Here is a 27,920-nt window from a genome sequence, read left to right on the forward strand (position 1 = left end):
CGTCACATCAAAATGAAGGTCGAGAGCTCCAAAATAGGCTAAGTTAATTATAAAACATACCCGAGTCTAGAGAATGATAAAACGACAAGTGCTGGTAATTAAAAAAGTCTCTGGAATTCCCCGAAAGGCTTACGTCAGTTATATTAAAATTTAAATTTGGTTCTACACAGTAATGTAAAATTGTAATGATAATGATGAAGCCAAAACATCGACCTTTAAATCTTTTGAACAAGATAGTTTACGTTTTACCAGTATTTTGTCAAGTAAATTGTTTAAATAAATTATATCAGTTTAGGTCGTATTATTGTTAAACAAGATTGCGGCAGTAGGTTATGTTCCTTAATATTTTAACCGTATACGTTAGGGCCTTATACATTCTCCTCTTCAGGTCTATTTCGGGGACACGGGACATTAGCGATAAATAACTGGATTGTAAGTGTGCCAACGGTTTCGATCCCACAACCGTTATATTGTCTAGGAGCGTAATTATAGTAAGGGCCCAAAAGACCAACTGGAATGGCAATTATTGGAGCCTGAGAGAAGTATACCACGTTATAAAGCCTATTCGCAAACTGGGTCCCCTCTGTTAAAAGACCTAGAATGAACTGCTTTCTCTCTCTCTCTCTCTCTCTCTCTCTCTCTGACTTGTCTCAACTCCGACTACTCCAATTTGTTTACCAGTTCGTAGGTGTCCCAATCGAAATGGGACGCGACTAACTCCGAGGTTGGGTCAGGGACGTAAGGAGGGTGTTCCCACTTCAGTTCCCTTATCTCTTCTTAGCAGATGCCGACGGTCCTTTTGTTGACAGGCGCAACGTTTTATGGCCACAATAGTCCTCGATAAACTCCCCCGTCCATCCAATAATAAACTCGATTGTTTCGCGCCAATTGTGAATAGACCGGCTAACAGCGCCGAGTGTCTCTGACATATTTCTGAATCGGCCAATTTTGAATACTCGTTTTTGTAAGAACAAACGTAGGCTACCTGAATCGAATGGGATAGTTTTACAATAATTTCATCATTAACTAAAAAAGAGCTGGTAGATGGCTTACCCTTGGATAAGGGTGTTCGGAGTAAAAACTGGGATGTATTGTTAAGGGGTTTAGTGTGGGTGCCGTACAATGCAAACCCCTTTCTTAAAAGGGTTAGCTCCCATGTTGCGGTATCTAAAATACTAAATTTGAAGTACAAACAAATAAAGAGTAGGGCACAGGAAAGGAAAATAAAATTAGGCTTAAATACAAACAGCACAATCAACAAGAACACGTTACGTGTTTGGTTATTGGATGTGGGCTTATCCTTGAACGCAGCTGTGCAGCAGACGAAACATTTCCACAGGCGCGAAGCATTGCTTAGATAATTTTAATTTTTTATTTGGTAGCAAAACTATTCATACCATGAAAGGGTTTCGTCCATTGATCCATCCGTAGCTTCAAAGTCTATTTTTATTTTTCATATAGAGGTCTAAACTAAAATGGTCTGTGGCTTAGAAGAGAACAAAAAAATTGCTTCCCGATCGCGAAAGAAACGTCAAAAATTGGCTTGGGGTAATTTCTTCATGGCGTAACCACCCTTTAATCTTCTCGTAAGCAGTCAGGTAGCTTGAGAAATGTTTCCGTCACTCTCTCTCTCTCTCTCTCTTTCTTTCTCTTTCGAGTCTCGGCCTGGTACCTCCATTATTGACGCGAGTGGAAAAACTTTGCCCTTTTATAAGTTTTTGGGCGGAAAACTCATTTCATCGTCGACTCGATATTTTTCACCCTTTACTACTATACCAACATCAACCATATTTTTTTTTCTTTCCTGGATCCTTTTTAAGACAATTTTTGTTCTCCCCGCGTCGTTTCGTCGGCGAAAACAATTTTAGCTCTCGGACCACCAGGTATTAAGAAGAATACTTCGTTCTCGACCTTCCTTCATCCTTCTCTTTACTTTTTTTTATTTCGTTTCACGCTCTAAAAAACGCGGCCACGACCGAACGGATGGTCCATCATTTCGATGAAGAGACGGCCACCAATCGATAGCCGGTCTCTCCTCCGCGCAGGTATTTTCCTTCCCCAGTTTCTCCAGTTTAACCCTTTTCTCTTCGTAAGGATAAACCGGCCGGCCGGCTTCTACTACTAGCTAGCTTCCTTTTGTCTCTTCTTCCCAATTCTACACGGGCATAAACTCCCCTCCTTCCACCACCCTCTCTCTGATTCTCCTAGGATATATATTTTGGGGCGATGTAGAAGTAAGCATAATAGTACGTACGGTTATATCTATTTGGATACATTTTAGAACGGTCCTATAGTTTATGGTAAAGCTTGGAAAACATAATAGTGACACAGGGATTGTGCGAAACACTCGAATGAAGTTTAGGTTTGAAAGTTTAGATATTGCAAATAAATGTAATGTGCCTAAAGATGGACTTTAGATCGGTGACCTTGCAGAGAACTTCTTATTTAGCACAGTTTTAAACGATGAACTCAATTTAAATTGAATTTGAGTGTTTTCAACACCTAAAACATTCCAAGTTACGATACATTTGCTTTGAGACGCGACTTAATATAGCCTTACGTATATAAGCAACGGTATTTTACGATCTCAAAGTAATATTAGTTATACCATCTCGAAAGAGAGACAGCTACCCTCTCCTTTACCGAAATAGCCTTCTCTTCGGCCTCTTTGTCGTTAAAAGTATACCCTGTCCGTTCTCCTATACCGTATAAAAAAGTCGTTTATGAAAAACTATTTTTTTTTCTTCTGAAGACCCTTAACCGTCAAGCCGTTCAAGCCTGCACGTTCCATGGACATCACTGTGTGCATGTCTCTCTTTTCGTCACCTCTCCTCTAAGCTAGTCCCTTGGGTGTCAACATCCATCGCTTGTTTACTCTTTAATACTCGATCCGAGGAGGAGTTTTTTTTTTAAGATTATCCCAAAGGGGAATGTAGCGTGCCCAAAAAAACTACATAAACTTAGAGATGTCTTAAATTTAAAGGGAAGGTGGAATTTCATTCTTACTCTGAAAATGTTATTTTTGAGTTGATAATACACCCCACTTAATTTATGAGACTTATGATTAAAAACACGCTTTATATACAAACGTTTCTAACCTTCACCCGTCTACCCTTAGAAAAATTTCATATTTAAATATTCAAGGTGTATATTTAAAGAACTGTTCCACAATCCCTTTTTAAAAGGTGAATAAAGTTTACCTTAATAAGTATGGGGAAAAGCCCACAGCCTTCAAATTTTTATATTTCCGTTTCCGTTTTCTGGAAGTAAATATACTCAAGAATCCAGGGGGACATATTCGCCCAAGATGAGTGGAGGATTAAAAGATTAGTTAATAAGTCGGAAAGTAAAGGAAAGGGGAAAATTCGCGAGCTACGAAAAGTGCATTAATTAAAAATCAATCTTGTTCCTTGGCTAGGGGCTCCGAGTTCCTCTCTTAACTTTTCTCCCATCCCATATCCCGTTTCCTTCCCACCACTTACATCCTGATGCCAAGAGTAAAGAGTTTGTATTGGGAGAAACTATAGCGTTACTCTACAGGGTGATTTTTGGGAAAACTTCTCGGCCTTACTCGCTAGAGCGAACCTTTTGGAGACGTTGAGCCCAGGCTGCGAAACATTGATTTTTCACGAGCGTCCCGTGTTCGACCCCGCCTTCCTACTTTTCTATTACGCCCTTAAGAGTTTGACCAAATGCTGTCGAAATTAGTAGCTAAGATGGTTAAGGTTTTTTAAACTAATATTTACCTAACTGTTGAAGTTCGTTCAAAACCTGGATTGTGTTAGTACTTGATATGCAATTTTGAACATTATCAGAACTATTCAAGCTGTATGCTTTGACTCAGCTAATTCTAAGACCGCAAAAGTCATCTATATCTATTAGATTTTATGGTCAGTCACATTATGTTAATAAGTGAGGGGGATATGAGACAGATAAATAAATCGTCTTAATATGGATTTTTTGTGCAAAGTTTTACAGTCTATTAGCAAGTTACCAAGTTCAAAGGTTTGCTTAAGTAAGAATAGCCGACTGTTGTAGGTTTTGAAATAAGGTCAAAGTAGGGCCCAAGCCTTCTTCGATTCAGTTTAGAGACCCACCTACTAACAAAAATAAAGCTAAAAATTCAATGATGATTTCAATGCAGAAATTCCTCAACATTTTCATCTACAAAAAGCGCAGGCATTAGTTTACCAGCTCAGCTCACTCACTAGGGTATTAACGGTCGCTCATGCTGGCGTCCCATTTCCTCCCTGACTCTTTCTTTTTGTTTATTTAGTGCGAGTTTTAATTATATACGCGCCAACGCTAATTTGATGATCGAGCTTTCGTTAATAAGGTTAGCCAGTGACGCTTGCTCTCCTCCCCCAAACCGGGTTCTTTTTTATCACTTCTCCTTCTATTCCTTCTTAATCAGATTCGATATCTTTTTCAATATTTGAAGTTCTAGCGCTCACATGCACACACACACTCTTTCTCTCACCCAGCAGTTATCGAGGGTTAAAAGTTATTTGAACTGGCTTTGATATTGACAAGGCTTAGCCGAGTAGCGATCGATTCTTGAACGGACGATTATTATTCAGTTTTATTAGGGGAAATGAGAGGATGACTCATTTAACGTCGTGATTTCGTATGGAGAGGAAATAAGGAGAAACGTTGGGTGTTAAGTTTCAGTTGAAACGCCAAAGATTATTTGATCGATTATTGAAAGTTGAATGTCGTAGAAGATCCAAAGCCTCTCTTTGGATTTGAGTGCGGAAACATTTATCTTAATTTGAAATATCCTTACATAATTATCTATAGAATATATTTCTTTATGTTTGATCGTCGAACGTAAAATTTTAAGGATCAATTTATCAAAAAGTAGTTTCATCTGAATCGATTAAGGTATTTAGATTAATTACGCGACTTGGAAAGTTAAAAAGAAAGAAGATATAATAGATCAAGGAAAATTGAATGTACAAGAAGACTCTTGATAATATACGTCTTCATTTTTCGTATATGTAAAAAGGACCTTTAATGTATTTTTTGAAACAAATCGTTTAGTTTTCTCTCGTCTTCATTTTTTGAAACTCAAAATGGAAAAGAGAAACTTTTGGGAGACTATTATTTCGGCTGATAAATGGCAGAGTAATTCACCGTAAATTATTAATGCGCCCCTTTGTGTTGGGAAACGACCTTGTCGGATTCTCTAAAAATCGTGGATGTTGTAGCGGCGGTGGCGGCAGCCAAGACGGTCGGGGTTTTAAATTTATTGGTTCCTTTTCTAAGAGAGAAATCTAAATATCGTTAACTTCGATGTAGCGGCGGCTTCTTCTTGTTAGCGATCTCTCTTTTTCCGCTTCTATAAAAAGAATTCTATACGCGACCTAATCGATAGTTTCTGGACTTTCCTCTTCGGATCTAGAAGACTTATTCTCAACCTAGCGCCTCTGTTCGCGCTGAGCCAATGAATAAATATATTGCGAAACGACACGGTTTAAGTGCACTCTCTCGGAAACCTATATCCCCTATTAGCCTTTCGCTCTATTAATTGATTCCCGATGGATATCCATTCACGACAAACACACCATTAGTATTAGATGGGGAGAGAATCGTCGTTCGAGGACGATTTTTACTACTTTTCCTTATACTTCTGTAGTCTGGTTCTCACTCGGTTTTATGACGGAGTTGAATGCATTTTCCTTAGACGTATTCGCAATATACGCGTATTTTTTTAGTATAGATACATTGAGAGATGGGGCCCATGACATTTCTCGTTCTATTGATGTACAGTGTTCTTTAGAAGGTACGGTTCTGATCAAACTTTAGTCCGTTTGAACCGAAATCCATTTGACCGAATGTACCTTTGAGTATACTAACGCTACCTTACCAACAGGAGATTTTGGGTTAGGTTTGAGGACTGTAGTAATACATAATTACGCTTGAAGTCAGCTTAATTTCAATGAGAACAGATCTCGAGTCTTGTTTCCTTCTTTATTTATTTCTTCGAGACTGGGGGTTCACTTCGATTAATCAGGCTTCGAAAGTCTCGCGATGTTTCTGCCCTTTTTCCCCCTCCTCACTCCTCAGTTACTGCAGGATTTTTCTTCAGCAAAACAAATCGTCCCTCTTTAAACTGTGACTCGAGTGTGTAACTGTAAAACGTTCAGAATTGAGACTCGAGAGAGTCTATCCGGGTGGTGGCACGATCGTTTTTTCTTTATTTTATTAAAACCGTTCGTCTCCTTGATCACCGCCATCTCTTTCTTTATTAGGAAAAATGCGAATGCGTTTCCTTATTCCCTTCAAATTAAACGAATGTCCAGTTTAACGAGTGAAGACTTGATGAAGTTAATCTTCCGAGTTTTAGACAGTTTTGTTTGAGTTTTTGGGAAAGAACACAGTTAAATGATGGCACTCTGTTTGTTGATCCTTTTTTTTGTACTCGACGTAGTGATAATGGGAAATTTAGATTAATTGAGACGCTTTCATGGCAGTAAAAGGCTTAAGATTCGATTGAACACATCTTATCTTTATGATATACTAAAATTGGTTACCGGTTTGGTACTTTTAAATGTTTAAAATGTACGGACAATAGGGTCACTTTTTCAAGCTGTATATTAAACCAGAAATCATACATTTCTTGCAAAGATTGTTTACAGTTTAACTGGAGATATCGCGTCACGCTTAAGTAAAAATATGCAGAGGGTAATAACACGTTAGGATTTTTGGTTACTTTTCTGTACCATCTACTAAGTACTTCTTAGTTGAAGTTTTATTTTCTCCTCTTTTAAGTTTAAACGTTATGTGCTGGGGTTATAAGATATAGTAAGAAAAGCATGCAGGGTTTTGAAATACTGTATGTCGTTTTGAAAGTAAACAGGTCACTCGCTTTTCTGGCACTATCATTTTAATTAAAACCAGCGTTGCCGCGGGAATGTCTGGAATACGTCGTTGGTAAAACGCAGGGTTGTAGACTCGTATCAAATATATTTGCAGCGAGAAAGAGCTAGGCCTAAAGTTTAAGAGTTTAACAAATAAACGACTAGTAATTTAGGCTTCCTTTTAAGTGACATTCTTCGGCCAAGGAAGGTTTTAAAAATGTGATATTACGTAAAATGTTTTAAAAGTTTAAAAGCAAAGCTTTAAGGAAACACGGCGCTATGAAGTTTAATTTTCCTTTCTATATCTTTCATCCGCTTTATAAATCCTTCTTTCTGTGGCTTTTATTCGCATTTGATTCCAGACATAGATTCGCTTACTTAAAAATGGTTACTTAAATTTAGTAGCGTTTATCGTTTCTGTATATTGGAGAAAGTCTTTATTTAGTTTCAAACAAAAGATCTGCTCTCAAATGTTTAAAAACGTTTTGAACGACTTTGTTTCTGAATCGAGATATTTTCCCAATAGATTTCTACTAGATGGAATTTTTAGAAACTAAGATTATTGCTAAGTGATTTGTCGAAGTTTCAAACTGACTCTATTATCCAAGCCTATTCAATTTATAAGATTATAAACTTACTATATATCATTTTTTTTTTGTTATACTAGTTTCGTGACTCTTTTGGGACATTTTCATTAAATATTTGACAAACAAGCAGCACCCGTGTATTAATGAATCCATTAGGGTTAAGACATTCTCCCAAATTTTAAATAAGGCGGTAGGATCATTTAGAATAAGCAGCCTTTAGCTATCTAATTATAAACTTTGTTTTAATTATATTAATTGCCAACTAATTCAACAAAGGCTTGACCAAAAATCTAATTGAAACTTCTACCAAACGATAAATCAGCAAGGGAGAAATATTCCCAAGGAGAATCGAATTAATTCTTGCTAAGTCATCTCAGTTATACAAGATATCTAACCTCCTTTCCCTCCAGGCAATTTTTATCCTATTAAAGGAGTACTTAAACCGAGAAAATGTTTAATCAAATCGTATTTCGTTTTACGAAATTTGAATTTACATTTTTAGAACTTCATATTGGGGATATGATTATTTGTAATGATTTCGGTATAACTTATTGTTTAAATATCCTTCATGGGACATTTTAGTAACCCATTAAAGCAGGTGAAGTCTCTCCATATCCTCTCTTTACTCGGTTATATCCAGTTTCTCATCTCACACACACACGCTGCCACTGGATCATTCCCGCCTTCCCAATTTCGCGAGGATGTTTTGACTAGACTCTGCGGATACTTCGGCCACTTGACCACGTGCCGTAAGGCATAAGCTACCAGATGAGAGGGAGCGAGAGAGGAAAATCTAATCTTGTTGCCTCGGAGAAAACCGGTTGGGTCTCTGCGTCCCTCCTCGATCGAAAGTTCTTTATCTCGGAAAAAAGCCGGGCCTTTCTTTAGATAGGAGAGGAACTAAACTAGCTTACCCCTGAAGGCCATTTCTTAAAATAGAAAAAACTTCTGTGACCATTCACCACTCAATACGTCCATGTGATACGTTACTCCAACCAAGTTGATGTTAGGCTAGCACACCTGGAAAGGCGCAGTTACGTCTGATTTGTTTTCTAAGTGTCCCTATATGTTTTACAACATATACTGTACTTCTGTTAGCTCATCAAAAAGAATTTCACCTCTCCGTCTTGCCTTACCTCTCTCTCTCTCTCTCACTCACTCTCTCTTTTCTCACCACGAGAGTGTAGTTAAACAACGTAAACGTACGTTCTCGGAATTAAATTACCTTTATTTAATGTACTATACCGGGGTACAGCTCGCGCGTCTACGAATTTGAATATGGCTTCGTCTTATAAGTAGCGACTGAAGAAATGAGATTAACTTCCTCGAGAAGGTCTATTTTTCTCAGTGGGGGGATTATAATATTTCGTGAAAGCTAGGTAAGGTTTTGTACTCGTCTTTTGTACCAAATTATTCTTTTATCTTTAGTTTACAAAAGTAAGTAAGGCTTAAGAGACGATAAATGATTTTAAGAAGGTGGTTTTACAGAGTTTTACGACAAGCAAGCTTAATTTTAAGAGATAATTAAAAAACATGGTGTAACACAAAAGGGGGATATTTTATAAAGTTGTTTTGGAGTAACGAATGCTTAAAACTATCCTAAAACGTATATACCAATTTAAAAAAAATTACAAACAGCGTTTAACTAGTGTTTTTCTAATATAGACTAATTAAATTTGCTCAAATATTTTGGGTTTAATAACAAGGTTTGCCTTGTAAATTTGGCAACCACCAGGGGTAGACGATAGCATTAGCTTCTCATAGAACGCCTGTAGAAATGTTTTCCTCTCATAGCATTTATGTTCAACGGAAAGTCATCTACCAGGGGCTATTTTTAAATATAGAGGAAACAATGTTAATGCTAATAAAGTATCGTTCTCGCTCGATCGTTTTTCCCACTTTTCTTGACCAACGACCAAATTTGTAGAACTCAACTGCGTAGAAATACAGTCGCGTTCAGTTGCAGTTAGAAATACCTTGCTGTTCTTGAAGGGGAGTTTAGTAAAATATCACCTCTACTATACTGTTGGCTTTGGCGTGATCCGGAAACCATTAGGACTACTTGCTTTCGAGTCCCTAATATAAGTTCACTACTGTACAACCTAGAACTTATTCTTTAACTTTATTTGAGTAGACCGCAACACTCCACGGAGGTGTGGTGCGTTAATCGTGTTTTAGTCACGGTTTTGGGCTCTACCAATATCTATCTATAATAGTCGGTATGCTTTTGCAATGTATTGGAAGTGGCTACTATAATCAGAAGGTGATAATAGAAGAAAGATGACACTCTGTACCCTCTTAATACTTTAGTCAGTTAATATTATTCTTGTGATTCGGTTTAGTAACCTTGCTCCAAATATTCTGATGTTAGTAACAATCATGTTACAATTACCCCGCTTTGTGGTACACTTCTCTCGAAGAGAAATATTATATACTTCTGCTATAATTATCTCCTTCTAGATAAGTGTTAAAAATATATAAATAAGCTTACTTTTATGTATTTATTATCAATTTTAATGCAAAAACTAATATCCTTTTCTTTTCTTTCATTGACAGAGTGCCAGATCCGGCTCAGGAGATGGTGCCGCGAGTCTATGGCCTAAGAATGGGGGGTGAGTCTTTCTTTTTATTCACAAAATTTCTCGTTATTTCCTTTCTTGCCTTAAACCTACCTCATACATACCTCGCTTAACTTTGTTTCCACCACGTTCACTGTGTGTGAAAAATCAATATAGCGATAATTTTAAAACAAGGCGCGAAAAAGTAAAAACCCGGACGCTGTATAATACGCGGATATTACCATAGCTCCACTATTGGATAACGGGTGTGGTACCTTTTTTCCATTTAGAAAGAGTATAAAAAGTAACGCGTTGGGGCTAAGCTGCAACTCCTTGATCTATATAGAAGAAAAAATAATGGCGGGAAAGGGTTAAAGTATACGTTTTATCATAGAGGGTTCCAGTTACGTTATAACAAGAGAGGTATAATAGGCGAGGACAAGTAAGATAGTTATAATTAGTCTCGCCGCGTCAATCGGGGTAATCGCCTAACGTAATTCGCGCGCCAGCGAATATAATTACCTTAATTAATCCAAAGCTTTCATCCGATCTACTTGACGGTTGAACTATTTTATCTCGCGCATTATTATAGACCAAAAATAGCTCCGTAAGACTACTTTTCTTTCTTTCAAAAATTTAATGTTTCTTTTTTCTTCACTATATGGAAGTTAATAGTTGACATAAGATGGAAGGAAATATACTGTACGTACCCTAATTCTTGTAGCTTTTTATAAGGCAGATTGATTACCCCATTTTCCTTAAGAAGGTTTTTGGCGTCCGCCCATTTGCGTGGTAGCTCCCATGGGAAGAAACTGGCTTGGTTAAGATGAAGAAGAAAACGGAATTTTATAGAAAAGTTCATTTTCTTATCCTCAACCCCCCCCCCTCCCACCAGGCACCCGGTAAAGTTTAATATATCTAAAATAATAAATGGAAGAGAGGAGACTTTATTCTTGTAAACAAATCGCTTGTATTATAAAAGCCAGTCCAGAATGGGAAAATCGATATGGAAAATATAACGTATAAGTTGGCTTACTTCTGTAATTTTCTAGTGATTGAAAGTCGACGTATTTATGACGTCATAACTAGGTCATAATGCCTATTTTATTTTCCGTTTTAAAATCTAACTTTTTAGGGCTTTATTTATAAATTTTCAGTATTTGAAAATCACTGCTATTTCTTTATCAGGGCCCGTACCTTCTAGGGGGTCCAGGCCACCTGTAGGCTGCCCCGCGATCTCGTAATTTTCCCCAGGGCCCGCAAACTCTCAACTTCCCTGTTCTTTATAAAATCTGAAATCAAATTCTCAAACTTTTCTTGTTGTTGGCCAGACCTTTCAATTCCTTTGAAGCTTTTAAATTTTTGAAGAAATTCTTTTAGACGCGAAGAATTTTTCTGGGCGTGAAAATATAGTCTACGAGAACAATCAAAGGTCCCGGTGAATATATTTCAACAGATATTTTTGAAGAATTCCTCTCCATTGTCTTAAATCTTTATTTCAAAATCAAAGCAGTCCATTCATTGAAAGGCGATACGAATTATACATTCCATTCCTCCTTTATATAAGGAGAGCGGGCTGAAGATCTGGCCTTTTCACCCCGAATCATACGCTCTTTGACTTTTAGACGAGTATAGTGAACTTCCTTTCATTCTTTGGCGAATTCTCTTCTTTCTTTTCGGCTTGTGGAGAGCGAAAAATTGGGCGGAGAAACGACCGGGACCAAACGCCATAACCCCATCACATCCTCTTCCAGTATAGGTTAAAGCATTTCCTTTTCTCTTGTTCGGTCGGTTTAATAGCGGCGTCTTTTAATTGTATAGCCTCTAGCCGCGGCCTCCTAGCTCTAAATAGCAGTCAAATTGACGCGGAAGACGCTGTTCCGTAGCCCGGAGAAAACGAATACAGCCCAAGAGATAGATGGGAGTGGGGTGGTAGCCCGGTTCTAGTATTCCAACCATTCAAAAATTAATTGAAGATCCACTCCCCCATTCTAACGGTGCTCTTTGAACATCCACTTAGCAGATTGCCCCTAGATCCATTCGAGGCGGCTCGAATCTTCCCGAGTTTTACGTCACCTACGCGACCTTTACTATACTTATAAAGGTATATCAGTAACCACTAGCTCTTAAACTATATAACCTTTCCCACCTCTTATTTTGATTTTATGTCACTCTTACACTGTGTTTCTCCTTTATGTTAAGTATATCTAACTTCGGTGCTACAGTACCCTCTCCTCATTTGTCCCTTTCAAGGACTATTGAGGGTCATAATTAAGATTGTAATTAAACTAAACGCGTTACTTTTGTTCTAATAAGCGCTTAAAATTTACTCTTTGCCATCATCACATCAATTAAGGAAGCATCGTTTTAGATATAATTAATTAGTACTAATGACAATAACCGTGGATAACTCACGAGCCTTCATTCAAATATACCTCTCTGTGTTACTGAAATTTCACCTTTTAAGGGGCCACAATTAGGCTACGCCACCGTTTGATTTAAAATCACACAATGTTTAAAGTTTAAATGCAATCACCAATTAGTAATAAAATTAAATTAAATTCGATTCGGTCTAAGTTCGATCCCTTTGTTTCGGTAAAAGCCGGTCCCTATTACGTTCATTTATACGTAAAATCTCGCTTTTAAATCCATTACAAAACTCTCTCGCTGTCTACCGCTCAGTAGACCTGAAATCCCGTTTCAAAATTTACCGTCTGTCTCGGTATTTATACATACATTAAGAGTCCAAATTTTCGATCACATTCTGTATAAACACACACACACACACACTTAGATAGAGCTCGTATAGTTATTGTTATCGCTTGTTGGAGGAACGTTCGAGACACCATGACGCAAAATATATATTCCTAATGATTTATCAATCGATGCGCTTTGTAAATATATACTAAATTGCCTCTAAAGCGCTTATTGATTAAGGTGGCAATCAGATTTCAAGGCACGATTGAGGGAAGAGAGTGTACACCGTTTGGATTAGCTATTTCATTACTTAATGCTTTTCAAAGAACTTGAACTGTTTCCTTTGTTAATTACGAAGTAAACGCGCGCTGTGGTTCGATCGAATCGACCTTCAATCAATTAAGAAAATATCGATTCATAATTGTTAATATTGTTAACGTGATTAAAAATTAATTAAAGATTATGCAATGGAAGAAATGAAATGAAATTGGAGTTAATCGAAAATCGATTTTAGAGCAACCTTGCGGTATAGTGAAAAAACCTACGTCACTTCATGACAAGCTCTAATTTGTAACCAGTGACAAACTTATTTATGCATATCTTATGAACTTTTGCTTATATCTCTAGCTTTCTATTTCCACCATAATTATTGAACTAGACTAGACCTAATTGATATTCTTAACATTCACCCTTTCCTTGAACCTAAACCTTTTGCTAAAACATCAGGAAAACAGGTCATTCTTACCAAACTCTGACGTTAACGAATCGACCCATCTTTTATCATTTTTTTTTGTTTCGCAATACCTCAGATATTATTTTCTGTCTCCTCAGTCTTGTCTATATACTAACCTTAGGGGATATAGTGTAGTAGTAGTAGTAGTAAAGAATGATAAAATATAAGTCTTATAAGTTTGGGGTTAGGTTAGAGAAGTGAAGGGAGAAGGTGGTCAGAAAAGAAAGAAAAAATGTCTAAGTTGTTGTAAAAACATGTCACGTTTTTTCTTGTCGGATTATTATTGCCTTCACTTGGTTCAGTTTTCTTACTCTGTTTTCATAAAAAGTCCATCCCTCTAGTAATGTTCAATGGAAACTTAGTAAAGCCTATTTCGGTATTATTTCAAAATCAATTACTGTTAGTACTAGATTATGTTCGTTGGCGTGGAACTGTCTTCGTGGGACATCATAGTGACCTCTCTTCCCGTGCCAAAACTGTCTACAACTTCTCAAAGAAAATGGATCTTAACTCACCTCAAACATCTTTCTGAGTTACCTAATACGCTAGTCGTATTTTGTATATGACACGGCGTTATTAGAAATTGTATGATATTATAGGTATGTAAATCTAGAAAGGTACCTTACGAAAGTAATTTTTAAGGTATGCTATTTTCTCTCCTTCCTCGCGTTCCATTTATTGATCAGCCTTGTTAAATAACAACTTACATTTTTATTATTAAACTGCAAGGTACGTTTTACGTCGAAAACGCCAGCCATATCCAATTTTAGGGTACATTTCTCTTAATGCTTATCTTCTAATATTTTTCTTTTAATGTTTTTAAAATACGACCTAATAATGTCGTACCTAAAAGCGTTCGGTGCCATTTTCTGGTCATAAATAGTTCGCATTTATCTGCATTAATATACAGCATACTGACATTACTTCTTTTTAAAATAGATAAATATTCCTTTTCTGCCCTTTTCGTTTTCGTTTGCTAGTGGGTAAACAAATATCAGTCTAGATCGTGGCAGACAAATTTGATATGCCATAACTTCCATGCTTTGAAATAAATGAAAATAAATAAATAAATAAAAATTATAATATTTTCCAGACTAAAATTATGAATTTTTCAATATTACGTCGAATTTTATTCGGTTTTGTTGCTTTTACCAAAATGGGCTTCATTATAGAAAATGCAGTAGGCTCAGTCTGGATGAATAATATTCTTTACTAATTTTCAAAGAGCAGTTTTCAAGTTGACTTTTCTTCAATGCGTATGATATAATATAGTAGCCTGAAAATATTATATATTTTTGTTTGTACTAATAATTGGGGAATCAGTAGTGATGAGTGTCTGTTAAACCGGAAACGAGAAGAACGGTCCTAATAGAAAGATCTTGAAAGTAGAGCAGACGTTTAAGATAGCTGACCAGGGATTAAAAATGTTGGTCCAAATTATGCAGTTAACGTTTAAGTTAATTTAAGTGACGAATTTTGAAATTACTGTAAATAGAATAAATATTTTATGGGTCAAATTCAAACTATACTCTAAATTACCGATGTCCACTTTTCTAAACATGACCATTCAGTCACTATCAAAAATGTCCCAAGAAAGAGACGCGATATACTTTTTTCCATTTAGAATGACTTTGAAAAAAAAGGAAGAGAAAAGCGTTTTTCTTTGTCACGCTGTCAAAACTTTCGAAAGAAATTTAGAAAGTGGTTGTGGGAGAGTGACAAAAAAAAAAAGTGAAATGAGGAATACGAGTAGCGTCAGAGCTGGGAAAGGAAGAGAAGACTCCAGCCGCTATTTCATTGTGGCTTTAAACGCGGTCAATTTATCGATTCGTGCCAAAATATGTAGCCGAATTTTGGGCAGATTGGACGCTATATATCTAAGAGGGAGGAGGGGGATAGCGGTAAAGAACTTTGGCCTTGCTAGAGAATGATGGGGGTGAGGGTAGGTGGACTGAGAAAGTGAATGATCCCTCTAGCCTCTTATCCCTTAGATGTTTAGTTTCCGGTTTGCTTCCCATTCGTAAGGACGATACTGGGGAACCTTCACCCTCTTCCCGCAGCGCCTCTCTCTATGATTTGGTAGCGCTTCTTCGAGTTCGTCAGTGGGTAAAGGGGCGGGCGACCTAGGGCAGATTTGGGGAAGGAAGCTACAGCACGTAACCGCGTCTAACGGTCATCCATTATATCCCAGAGTACTATCGTCGCTTTGTCGCGTCTTTCTAACGGTTTAATGCATTTTTGAGTTGGTTTTTCGGTCCGTTGTCGTTTTTGGACCACTTTCTCTAGCGTCCTCCTTTACTCCCAGTCCCCTTCGCGTTAGGAGCAGCGTTCATTAGCGTCCCCTGTCTTCCGTAATCGCTTCGTCACGGGTGACATTATCGGTATCGAAATGTCCTTTCTGTAGGAAAACCAAAGCTTGTGTAGCGTAGCTGCTGTTCTTCTTTAATGATATCAAGGGGGCGTGACCTTTACTCCTTTTTTGCTCTGTATATCAGTACAATGTAAGACGCGACTGCAACTCGTATAACTTCGTAAGAGGGCTCGAGAGTCACAAGAGGGCCTTATACTCGCTCTTCTTGCATGGGGTTCAAGTTTGTTGACCTTCCTTTTCTAATGACGTTACTTCCGACTCGGTAACTCTACAATAAACGTTTCTCCCCTCAATTTTCGACTGGTAACTATCCCGCGATCTTGAAGGCTATTATTACATTGCCAGGAGAGGATATATTTATCAATGTTGAATCTCTTTTAGATCGTGTTTATTTCCATTATGGTGCATGGTGCATCTATGTATTTCCATTTACCTGAATGGCCAGGTATTATTGCTACAGATTAAGCTGTTGGTAATGACCCCATTTTCTGCTCTTGTCGTTAGGCTATAGGTCACCTGTTTTCTACCACAAAATTGCATTTTAGTTCGGTCAGGTCACCGGTATGATAAAGTATGATGGTTTAAATCAAAGAGTATATTTTTTTATTTCCAGGTTAAGTTAGGGCTTAAACGATAATTGAACAGGATAAACCAAATTTAATTTTTATTAAAACCGATTATACCCCATTTATTCGTAGTTGCTGGTTCTCGAAAATGTTTGGGTCAAAAATCTCTGATAGCTCTTGTCTGTCAACTTTTAAACCCTACACTAGACAGTTCTAAAAATATTACAAATCTGGGAGTTGTTAACCCCTCCTTCGCACTGTAATTATTTTAAAGCTCTCATCAGATAGATACTGTATCTTCTATTATACTAAATTGCGAAGGTAACTATAGTCTTTTAACGGCTTGCAAAGACTCAAAATGTTAATAGAAAAATATTTTAATTACGGATTTAGGCTCTTTCAAACCGCTGGAAGAGTATATAATAGATCCATGGGACTAACATCTTATATTAGTCTAGACGCTCCATGGGTGTACGTAAAATGGACTCTCGGTATAGTTTGTGAAGATCTAGAGTAGAGAAACGCGTCTAGTCAGTGGCCGTAATTAATGAAGTGACCAAAAAGAGTGATGTCCAGCAGCTGCTCGCATCCCCCATTGAGTTTAGGATGGTTAGAATACTCTCCGTAGCGAATTACCGGCCATTCACATCCCTCTAATAACCTGTCCTATAAGAAACTACGGGGCAGCTCGCCTTACACTATATTGTGTATATAAGAAGAGCTTACCAACATCCCTTCTCTATTGTTCTTAGCCATAGGACGTTTGTCTTTCGTTTTTTGGTCTCACTCACAAAGTTATTAAGGAAACTCTTACCCAAAATGCCTTGGGGTGTACAATAACTATACGTTTATTTTTCGGTCGGTTGGATATTTCAACCCTTCGCTGTAGTTTCGTACTTTCCATGTTGTTAAACTGAAGTAAATAATTTTTTTAATGTTTCGTCAACGCTTTATTGGAAGGTGATGTACTATTTTGGTGTTGACCACCTTGTTACTGCTGTTTTTGTTGTATTTTTACTTTCCTATTCTGCAGAGGGATTGGCCGTTTCGGGTAGATGCCCAACGGGGGTTCTCTAATTCGTCATTGGGGTCGCGCCGATTGAAATTATGGGTTCCAGTATTTTTTCAGTCTGGACCTTTACTTGACGAGCTCCTCGGTTCTTTCTGTGTTTTTTTCTCATTCGATTTTCCATCGGTTCGAATCACCCGGGAGCATTTTTGTCTCGTTTTTCGGCGCGGTAAAGATACCAAGGTATATATAACTCTACCGACTGGAAGAAATTGAGCGTTCTCTTTTTTTTCTTGCCGAGGATCTATTAGACAAGTCCTTACTGTTGACAAGGTAGCGCCTTTACAAATCCACATCGGCTGCTGTGCTGTGTTCCTAGCGATTATCGTTTCGAGCTTATCTTTTATATAAAGGTTTTACCCTAAAGAGTTAATCATGAGCGTAACGTTCGCTGATATCGTAAGAATGAAAAGGTATTGTTTTGAATATCGTGTTTGTATTCGTAAATTTGGTCCCAAATGCAAAGTCTAAGAGAATTGTTCAGTTTTCCAAAGCAAATGAGCTACTCTTCGGTCTGTTTCATTCAAGTTCACTTTGATTTGAACTAAATTTGACTATAGTTAGATTATAAATTAAAAAATTAAGTCAAAATTAAATGAGAAAATAAGATGACCTTTAGGATTTCATAGAAAATTATTTAAAATTTAATGTGTTATATTTGTAATTATTGCCTGCTTTGTCCCACAGTGGTGGCTTTTTTAAAGGCAAAGGTTTAATGTTAAATTTAACCCTTGAAGTGAATTTTTGAACATTTACTCTTTAATTAGGTCAGACCTAAGAGCTTTAACTTCAATTTACTGGAGTTACATTTAGGGGGCTCTATTTTCCATGCAACTTTAATTTCCTTTTTATCCGGCCTTCTTTCTTCTCAAGAATACAACAAACCTTGTTAGAAATTTCGCTTTTTTACGTCAACACCGATTGAAATTGAATACCCCGGTGCTATAAAAACCTAGAAAGAAACGAAAACTAGACGCTTTTTATCCAAAAACTCTGTGTTATTATGTTTTTTTCCTTCTCCATTCTATACGAACTGTTATAGAAAAGAAATGGAAGAGATTTTCGAGAAGGGGTTGCGAGAGCCAAATCTTGATCTTCCTTTATCTTTTCTTTTCCCAACCTCTTCATCCCCATTTTCGTTCAAAGATTCCAAAGTAAATATCGACCGTTCGAGTTAGTTCTCTCTCTAGTTTGGTCCCCTCTCTCACTCTCACTCCCTAAAAGATGAGAGAATAAAAAATATTCTGTATTTTAAATTAGAAAATGCAAGAGGTTTTGATTTCTCCGTCGAAATTCGCTCATTCCCATCTTCCCTATAACTTCTTCGGATTCTTTCTTAGAGTGCATGTGCAAAGTCAATTGGAAGCTACTTTTGTTTTTTATTTTTTTTATTGTTAGACCCAAATATCACTGGGGCGAGACAAGCGTCTAAAAGAGACTAGGGAGAAAAATAAAACCGAAATAGAATAGGTAGTTAGGAGCACAAGCTGTCTTATATAGTGTTCATCTCAGTGTCGAGGAACAGTTTATATAAGGGATCAGCGTTTTGTATCTAGACAGAAACGCATTTAATGAAGTTTATGATTCCCTTGAACTAAGATTCTGGAATTTAGGAGATATTAACGGTTCACAAATTCTAATTTACCTGCGTCGGTATTTACCGGTTAAACACTGGCTTCTACAGTCTCATAATAAAACTGCTACATCAACAGAGTAAGTAGCAGGGTTAAAAGTTCTATGAAATCCTGGTAGGGTGCTAAGTGTTTTACTTCGGATTATTGACTCTTGGTAATGTCCGGTTCTGCTGACCTTTCTTGATCACTCTGTGTGGGCCAAATCAAAGTGTTGTATTAAATAACCAGACACGGGAACCAATGGGAAACGAGTTTGGAGCAGACATCAAGGACTATTTCCCCCCATCAGTACTAACAGCTGTATTCCAGTATGAGATGAACTGAACGGGTCCTATTCGTTTTGGCGCGCCCCAGTGCATTTCTGCAATCAAGAATTTTCTTCTGGACGTTCTTTTCTTTTATTTTTTTAGCTTGTTATTCACAGACGAGCGTTGGTGCGGTTTTCGTGTATTACCGCGAAATATCTGCAGCTGGGAGTGTTGGGTACCGACGCTATAGTCTACCATCTTCAGCCTTTTGGCTACCGACGTAATAAATAGGTTGGGCGAACGCCCCATTCGCGGAGATGGTGGTGGCGGCTGGTTTCTCGCCTTTTCTCACTCGTATACTTTAACATATAGTTCATTTCCTTCTTTTTTATCCTATGCCCTTCAGGGCGTATAAATTCCAACCGAGCAACCAATAGAGAATATATCGCGTTAACGACCTTATCCCGGGGAGATTTTCTTGGATATCCGAGAACCGTTATGAGCCAAAAATATTTTGCACCCACGCATTTGTTCCGCTTTGGTTATGTATTTTACTTCAAAGATCATTGAGTGACTGTTAGTTATGTAATGTATCATTTCAACGCAATGTCTTAGCATTAAAACAAACATGATTCCACCAGCTGAAATTTTAGTTAAGGACTAACAATATCCGGGTTTTTCGAACTTACTTACCCTTCAAAACCACTGTTTTAGTTTAATTCGGGCTATGTTGTTTATACATATGTATAAAAAAATTCTGAGATGTATATGTATACATCTCAGATTTTTTTTTCTTATATTACTTGATCTTTGATAAATATGGTCTTATGTATTTTTGACCGTATATGACATCTCTTATTTCACCTGTCATACCTCGGTATAATTTAAAAAAAATAGATAGAAATTTACGATTCTAAAAACGAAATTCCGCGATTAAATATTTTCCGTACATCTAAGCCTACCTATATAGATTCTTTCTAAAAATCTCTGATTTTAAATTGGTTTTTTCTCTTTTCTCTTTCTTTTTTCTCTCCATCCTCTGTCTTCTTCTCCTCCTATCCCGTCGAATCCCATATATCGGCGGCGTCTTTTTCCGGGCCACTGGATTGCAGGCCAAAGCAGAACCCTTTCTACACTAATATCGATTCGATGCCTGACATTCGACCCCGGAGGAAATCCATCCCATTGGTCAGCGAACTGGTGAGTACACATCGTGGCCTCCACGACGAATATAAAAGGACAACGAGAGTTTGGGGGAATGGTAGGGATCGCTGGAGACTGGGCTAGGGATGAATCCACGCGATGCAAGCAGGCAAGCAGGCAGGCAGGCAGGCTGGCTGGGTTTGGGAGGATTGAGAGCAGTCTATTTTTGGAAACTTATGGGTTATACGGCTATAGTACACAGGCCCCGTGTTGACTAGAACTCGGCAGGAAAGAGGAACGTATACACTCGAGTAGCTTTTATATTAAAGGCTTTTCTTCTGCGACTAGACTTCCACCTTTTTTCTCTCTCTCTCTCTTTCTCTCTTGTTTTTAACTCTCTCCTATATACAAGAGAGTGAGCTACTTTATATACCACTTCAATGAATATAGGTAACGCCAAGGTATTGGCTAGTTGAACGTTACGTTGTAGTGTAGCTATAATAGTTGAAGGATTGCGCAAATCCACGCTGTGTACACCTTAGATATTTTCAGTTATACGCCCCATTAAACCTTGAACTTCTCCACCGCCTTACTTCGATCGTGACACGCGGTTTGGTTCAAGAATTTTCTTTTTATATGAAGTATATTGGCCCAAAATGAATGCCTAGAGATTTAAAAACGATAAGTTTCATCGGAAAATTTGAATCTTTGCGTAATATTGAACAATTTAAGCCAATATTTCTTGGTATAAATATAATATTATCGGAGATTTGCAGTGGCAGATTTTTATAAATCCCTATGAAATATTACAGCTATGTCTAGACTATTATAATTTATACGCATATTTAAATGAGAATTTGCACTGAAGGGAAGATCATCCTTCTGGATATTATCTTCACCACTTTCCTAAAATTACATAGTGTTAGTGTTATCCTAAATTCCATGACGGGTGATGATCGCTTTAAAAATCTCTTTCTTAAATATGTCGGAATTAGATGTGTATTACAAAACATTTGTCTCATGCAGAATCTATGGAATTTCTTAGAGTAGTATATCGAAGTTAGTGGGAATGTATTTGCGCATTCCGAAAGTTTATTGCAGTTAAAATTTAAGATCTTTAATCCCAAAATTGCAAAATATCAAAAATAAGTTATTCAGTGTGGAATGCTGCCCCTATGTAGAAATCGACATGTTAAACTATACAAACATAAACGTGACTGGTTGTACTTAAATTTTAGTTAGGTATTATCTGCAATTACTAATTATCCAATTAGATCTACGATAATTGACAACCTCTGGTCAAATCGAAGCATATTGATCTTCGTAGGTCTGCGCATTAGTGCACCCATTTCTTCCGCATACGTTATTATAATAAGTTTTGTTATCTTCCTTCACACTAAATATTAACTTATTTAAATTGATAATTAAATTTAGAGTTAAATCACAATTAGCAGAGTACAGTTTTCCATATGGAATTAGGTTATCTACTTTGTTTAAAATATTTTGTAGTTTATGGCGAATTAATTCTAGAGCTATATACTAAACCTTTAGATATAGTTAAGGATGAAGGTGGAAAACGGAAAGACGTTCTCGCGCGCTCCTTGTTCTGCCGTATCCTTTTCTCCTTTCTCTTTAGCTCTCTCTTTCTCGCTGATAAATCTTCCTCCATTAACGATTAGAAATTCGATCTTTCCGTCCCAAAGGGAAAACGCCCCGATTCAATTCCAAACTATACGCTTCAAGTTGTGCTTGTTCCAAATTATGGTTGAGCCGCCTCAAGGCGCCTATTCTCCTTTCTAATGATTAAAATTTATAATGTTAAGAATACTTCTCTTTCCTTCCGAGTTCTACTCCATTATAAAATGCATTTATCTTCTTCTTTTTTTAAACGAATTTAAGCCGATTAACTTAATTAGGTTGCTTGGGTATAAACCTTACGGTTTGGGTGTTTTAAGCTGACGTTTACTTGGAATTAGCGATGCCAGCCTGCAATTTTCTATTTTGAGAGAAAGTCGAAAAATTCCAAAGGATTAATTCGCGCCTTTTTGGAAAAGGAAAGGGCGTAAAGTAATCGATATTTTTGCAAAATTTCGACTTTCACGAATATTTTCTACAGGCTTATATACTTTTAAGATTTTTTATATCAATTTGAGAACAGTATCACTCCCATTTTACTGCTGGGTTTAAATAATACGCCCCATTTTTAAGGTTTATTTTTTTTATTTTTGTTTACTTTTTGAACCCGGTGTTGGGTGTTTTCAACCAATTTATCTTTTTAGTTTTTCATCTTTTGTTTTTCTTAAATAAAAAAACTCCCCGTTATTGTTTCTTATGCATCCTGATGTGGTGCCAGTTTTTCCGCCCTCATATATATAAGAGATTACGTGGTATATTTAGGCCTAATTCGAACCACGTGACCTCTTTTAATTCTCTATACCGTTATCTTGGAGCTAGAATAATCTCATAATACTTAAGCTATTCTAATCTCATTACGCGTTACTAAAAGATTAAATCAGTTTCATTTCATAAAAAAAATAATAATTTATATTTAAAGATTATTTACAACAAAAAGAACGATTATTGATCTCTGATTTACTCATTCTTGTAAAAAGAAAATAAGTTATTGAAAATCGCAAATCATGAGGAGTAATAAATAATCCAGGGATACGCAAGATGATAGCAAATTAGTTTCCGATATTCTGCTCCTAAGGTATCGATATATCTCTATCTAACCCGAAAGAAAAAAGGGCTCAATATGGTGGTAAAGTGGTGGTGATGGTGTAATTGTCGAACTGTTGCTGATCTCTCTCTTTGTGGTATTTTTTTTCTTTTTTACCCTCGTCTTCTCTATCTTCTCTCTCTTCTATCTTGTGTGGTTGTCTTCGTCCAGGTGCTCAAGGTACTCCACCGTCAAATTTTTTGTCAATACGACATCCTAATAATAATAATATTAATATATATCAAACAATATATATATATTCGAAATACGAAACGATATCATTTTTATTTCATTTATTATTTTCACGTTGTTTTCTTATTTTCGTCAGTAAATGGGAGGGAACATTTATCTAAACATGTTTATTTATTTATTTTTGTTTTTTTGTAAACTCATCGTATGGTTTAAACCTCATATTCTTTGGAAATTATCTTAGATATATTAAGCCTTGGTCGGTCACTATACTTTGATCATATCTATCTTGAGAATTGTATGACCAGAAAAGAAAATGATACCAATATCTCTGGAAATATATTTTTATTTTTATAAGAGTTGCCCGGTTCAAATATTCTGAAATATTTATGTGTATATGTATATATATATTTCTAATAACTTAACCGCTGTTAGAATAGAATATGAGCAGGTATAAAATAAAATATATACGATGAGTTTATGGTAATCGATATTCGATCGATTACTCGTCCAAAAAATGGCCCTTTTCGAAACAGACCTCGGAATACTCGAAACTTAGAAACCTGGATTTTTCTCTCCATACGCGATTCGTTAACCAAAATTATTTTAAAATAGATTGAGATTTAAAAATATTTTTATAAAATTTTTGATTATGGACTGACTATTTTGTACGAATACGCGTAATTTTCTTTCCCCCGTTTTTTGTGAGGTAATTAGAAGAATACCGATATTTTTGATTAATTACTTGGACACGTTACAAAATTATAAAAAACTTTTTTTATTAAATTGGTATTTTGACAAGGGGTCTAGCACTTGCCATTTGTCTTGTACACCTTTTTTGATTAAAAGCTCTTTGAGAAATTAACAAACAGAAATGAACACAATATGAAAGTCATACTCAGTGTACATCAAAATGGTCAGTGTATGATTCCACGTATTCCCCTCGCGTATTTTTGTATTACGAACGCCTCAAACTTTTGAAAGACCAATTTGGCCAATTAACGAATCGCGTGGTTTTCCGCGTTTGGGGTTTCTAGATTTTAGGGTTAACGGGGTCGAGAAGGTGCACCAACGCCGATCGAAGCGACAACCCTGAATGATCGAACACTCGGTGTAATCAACCTTGAAAGATTAAAACCAAGAGAAAAAGCCCCCTGAAAGCGTTCACGGTGTTTCATAATCATTACCTATATACGTCGTTCGTGAAATCATTCCGGTCCTGTCGCTTCGTTCCGGTTTCTCCCAATTAACAAAATCGAAACACACTTAAAATCATATTTAATCCCACCCCTTAACCTCTTTTTTGGCTCCCAATAACGAACCTCATAATCGTCTCCTTTTACCGTTAACCCTTTTCCATAGCACGCATTTGTCAAGTTTCGGCAGGCCCGTATGGCACTGTCGAATTTAATTATTCTGACTTAGACGCTAATTAGACCTACAGTGGTCCCTAATACGCTCTCAGGTACTCTTTTTGAGTTGAATTATTAATTATAACCGTAGCAAAAGGTGGGTTAATTGTAAGGGAAGGCTAGTTTTATCAGAGGTTCGTTAATGAAGAGCCCTATATATCCTTTCTCTCTCTATCTCTCTCTCTCTCTTACTCTCTCCGCTTGGTAGACCGCTGTCTAGCATGTTAAAAAAGCCTGGCATTAAATAGTTGGCATGGCCACCTTATGTTGGTGCATCCGTTTTACTTAATTAGCGTACTCTGGACATTTGGGATGAAAGCCAAATTCTCATTTTTACGTTCTAACAATACACGCGTCTCTCGTAGTCTCGTTTCTAGGTTTATCTATCAAAAACGTGTCAACGTTACCGAAACCGTTAGGCCTAAATTGTCGTCCTCCTTCGTGGTCCCAGAACTATCATTTATTATTATTACGACCTACTCGACAGCTACTGTAAACTGGTCCAGGATTTAATCGTTTAACGGATTGGTCCGGCGCGTAAAATCCCCGAAATTTTCCAGGAACTCTGCAGGATTTTAACCCCCCTCTTAGAACTTTGTTTGACTAATGGTTAGCCCCCTTTTTCATCGTTAAAAACGAACGTTATTAAATTAGAATTTTGCGGATTTTACTCTACTTTTCAGCTAGGCCTATACATTAGGGATTACACGCAATTTTCCTCCTGAGAATTTGATGATGGAGATGTTATGGAACTTTTCAGCTCCCTTTTCACTTACGGACAAAAAAGTAATTAGGATTGGTGATGATATAGAAATGTATAAGGTTTGTTTGTACGCGGCGTTATACTTTTGAGGAAAGTTTTGAAAATTAATTTTAGGGATATTTTTAATTTCTTTTAAATGAAAAATCTCATTTTCTTCGTTTTGAAAATTAAATTTATGTAGCTAAGCTCTTGGTTTGACTACATTTTTACCCCCTGAAATAAATAAAACTATGCGTAACCTTTAGAGACAGGTGTAGTAAATATTTACATTTAAATGAATTTATTTGATTTAAATAAATTCTTTGATAAAGTTAAATTCTTTCTATTTGTGTTTTACTTTTTCAGTTAAAGCTTTCTTTATTTTGAAAATAAGGAATATTTAAATGTTTTATAGTGTAAAAGCGTTTCTCCTAACTCTGAGTTGGTTCTATATCTTGCAATTTGATTAGTACAATGCAATTAACTAGATTTATTTTAGTCTCGAAATTATATTACTCCCTAATTTTTGTCCGCTTCACTGACTGAAAGTTCCAAACATTTCCTCGTGATTTTAAAAATTTAAGTTCGGTTCTAAATTCGTTAGTCGTGTTACAAAAATACATTTGGCTTTCACTTCGACTTAAGTATAGCGTACTCTAATTAATGAAAACCCCGGGAAATTTCGTTGACTTAGTTCACATTTAGCCCCCTACCCCCGAAATTAAAAAAAAATTAACACGCACTCTCTAATTACTCTCTAACGATTTTTCCTAAAATAAAAATGGAATTTTTATATTCCTCTTACTTATTTTTTCTTTTACACGATTTCTGAAGTTCTTATCCAAAGTAACGACATTTCTTTTTCCGTAGTTTAGAGCAAAAAAGCTATTTATTAAAAAAATACAAAAAAATCTATCAAAAATTGCTAGAGTTACGATTTTAGTCGGGATTTTCGCCGGAACGTAGTATTTTTTTGCCGCTTTTCTCGAGAACTTTTATTTTTTTTCATTCATTATAAAATAAAAACATAACGCTTTTGTTTTTATTAATATAAAATTAGCTGTTTTTATTAAAAATGCATGTTTATTCTATCTATCGTTTATGAGTTTACCATTTTCTATACATATATCGTTTCCGATTTTGTTTAATAATATAAATAATCTATGGGTTTTTATTTCGCACGTAAAAGCGCTAGTTTGTTTGATTTATAAAGTGTTATATTTCATTTTATACATTATCGTTATTATGTTTTTTATATCCATTTTCGTCTTATTTTTTTCCCATTTTAAACGATTCATCCATATATACTTTGATATGATAAGCATGCATTAAAGAAAAAACCATTTCGAAGAATTTTTCGATAAATTCTTTGATTTGAAGACGTTGTACGAAGAATGTTTCGGCCATCGCGCGAATGGACGCTGCCAAAAGTTAAAGTCCTAATGAGTTTCATATTTTGACCATTTTTAATTGCGTATTGTGAAAAAGCGTCCCTTCTAGCTATTGACGAGGCGTTTTTCGTCAGCGTGTTTTGCATTTCGATTTTTATAGTTAGTCCAATTTTTTAAGCTTGTTTTACTAAAGACGTCTACTGGCTAATTTAATTTAGACTATGGCAGCGACAAAACGCAATGCCGGCCTCACTTCCACAGTTCCACGCCAATCTCTAAACGACGAAGAATTGGTAAGTTTGCGTCATCAACCCCGCCCCCGCGTTAGAGAACCGAAACAAACCGGTCCCCCCCCCCCGAAAAAAATCCGCGAACCTTTTGGTTCAGGGACCTTAATAGGACCGACATTGGTTTTTTGTTTTTTTCTTCGGCCATGGTTTTGTTTTTTTCGTCGCGTTCTAGAAAATGCACGTGTACAAGAAAACCCTACAAGCCTTGATTTACCCCATTTCGAGTACAACGCCGCACAACTTTCAACCCTGGACGGCCACGTCCCCCACCTACTGCTACGAGTGTGAGGGTCTCTTATGGGGGATTGCCCGACAAGGGGTCCGCTGTACAGAATGCGGAGTCAAGTGCCACGAAAAATGCAAAGACCTACTCAACGCCGATTGCCTTCAAAGTACGTTCTTTCGTCCAACGATGATGAATCTCGAGAAACTTGACCCTTGTCATTTCAGGAGCGGCCGAGAAAAGTTCGAAACACGGTGCCGAGGATAAGGCCAACAATATCATCATGGCCATGCAGGAAAGGATGAAAATCAGGGAAAGAGACAAACCGGAGATTTTCGAGCTGATACGGTAAGCGAACTCTCTTTAACCGCGCTTTGATTGCCACGCGGATTAATAAATAAATATGGTTGAATTCATTGGCGAGCGAGCTCATTCCGTACGAGTTTGCGAAGCATTCTGCTTTCTGACAAGTATTTGGTTAAATA

General features: G+C 36.8%; 1 protein-coding gene across 5 annotated transcripts in view; it reads left to right on the forward strand.

Annotated features, from left to right (window-relative positions):
• unc-13 (protein unc13 homolog) overlaps positions 1-27,920 on the forward strand; it is a 147,616-nt gene that overhangs the window by 104,831 nt on the left and 14,865 nt on the right. For all 5 annotated transcript variants that reach the window (XM_089860060.1, XM_089860061.1, XM_089860062.1 and 2 more), the window contains 5 exons: positions 10,007-10,062; positions 20,439-20,526; positions 27,141-27,215; positions 27,385-27,604; positions 27,663-27,783. In XM_089860060.1, coding sequence (XP_089716186.1) covers positions 10,007-10,062; positions 20,439-20,526; positions 27,141-27,215; positions 27,385-27,604; positions 27,663-27,783 — 560 coding nt within the window. The remainder of the gene's footprint in view (positions 1-10,006; positions 10,063-20,438; positions 20,527-27,140; positions 27,216-27,384; positions 27,605-27,662; positions 27,784-27,920) is intronic.

The sequence above is a fragment of the Phalangium opilio genome, unplaced genomic scaffold (assembly GCF_054372755.1).
Source record: "Phalangium opilio isolate 3A_F unplaced genomic scaffold, DU_Popi_V2 ptg000344l_1, whole genome shotgun sequence".
In the NCBI taxonomy this organism is placed as follows: Eukaryota; Metazoa; Arthropoda; class Arachnida; order Opiliones; family Phalangiidae; genus Phalangium; species Phalangium opilio.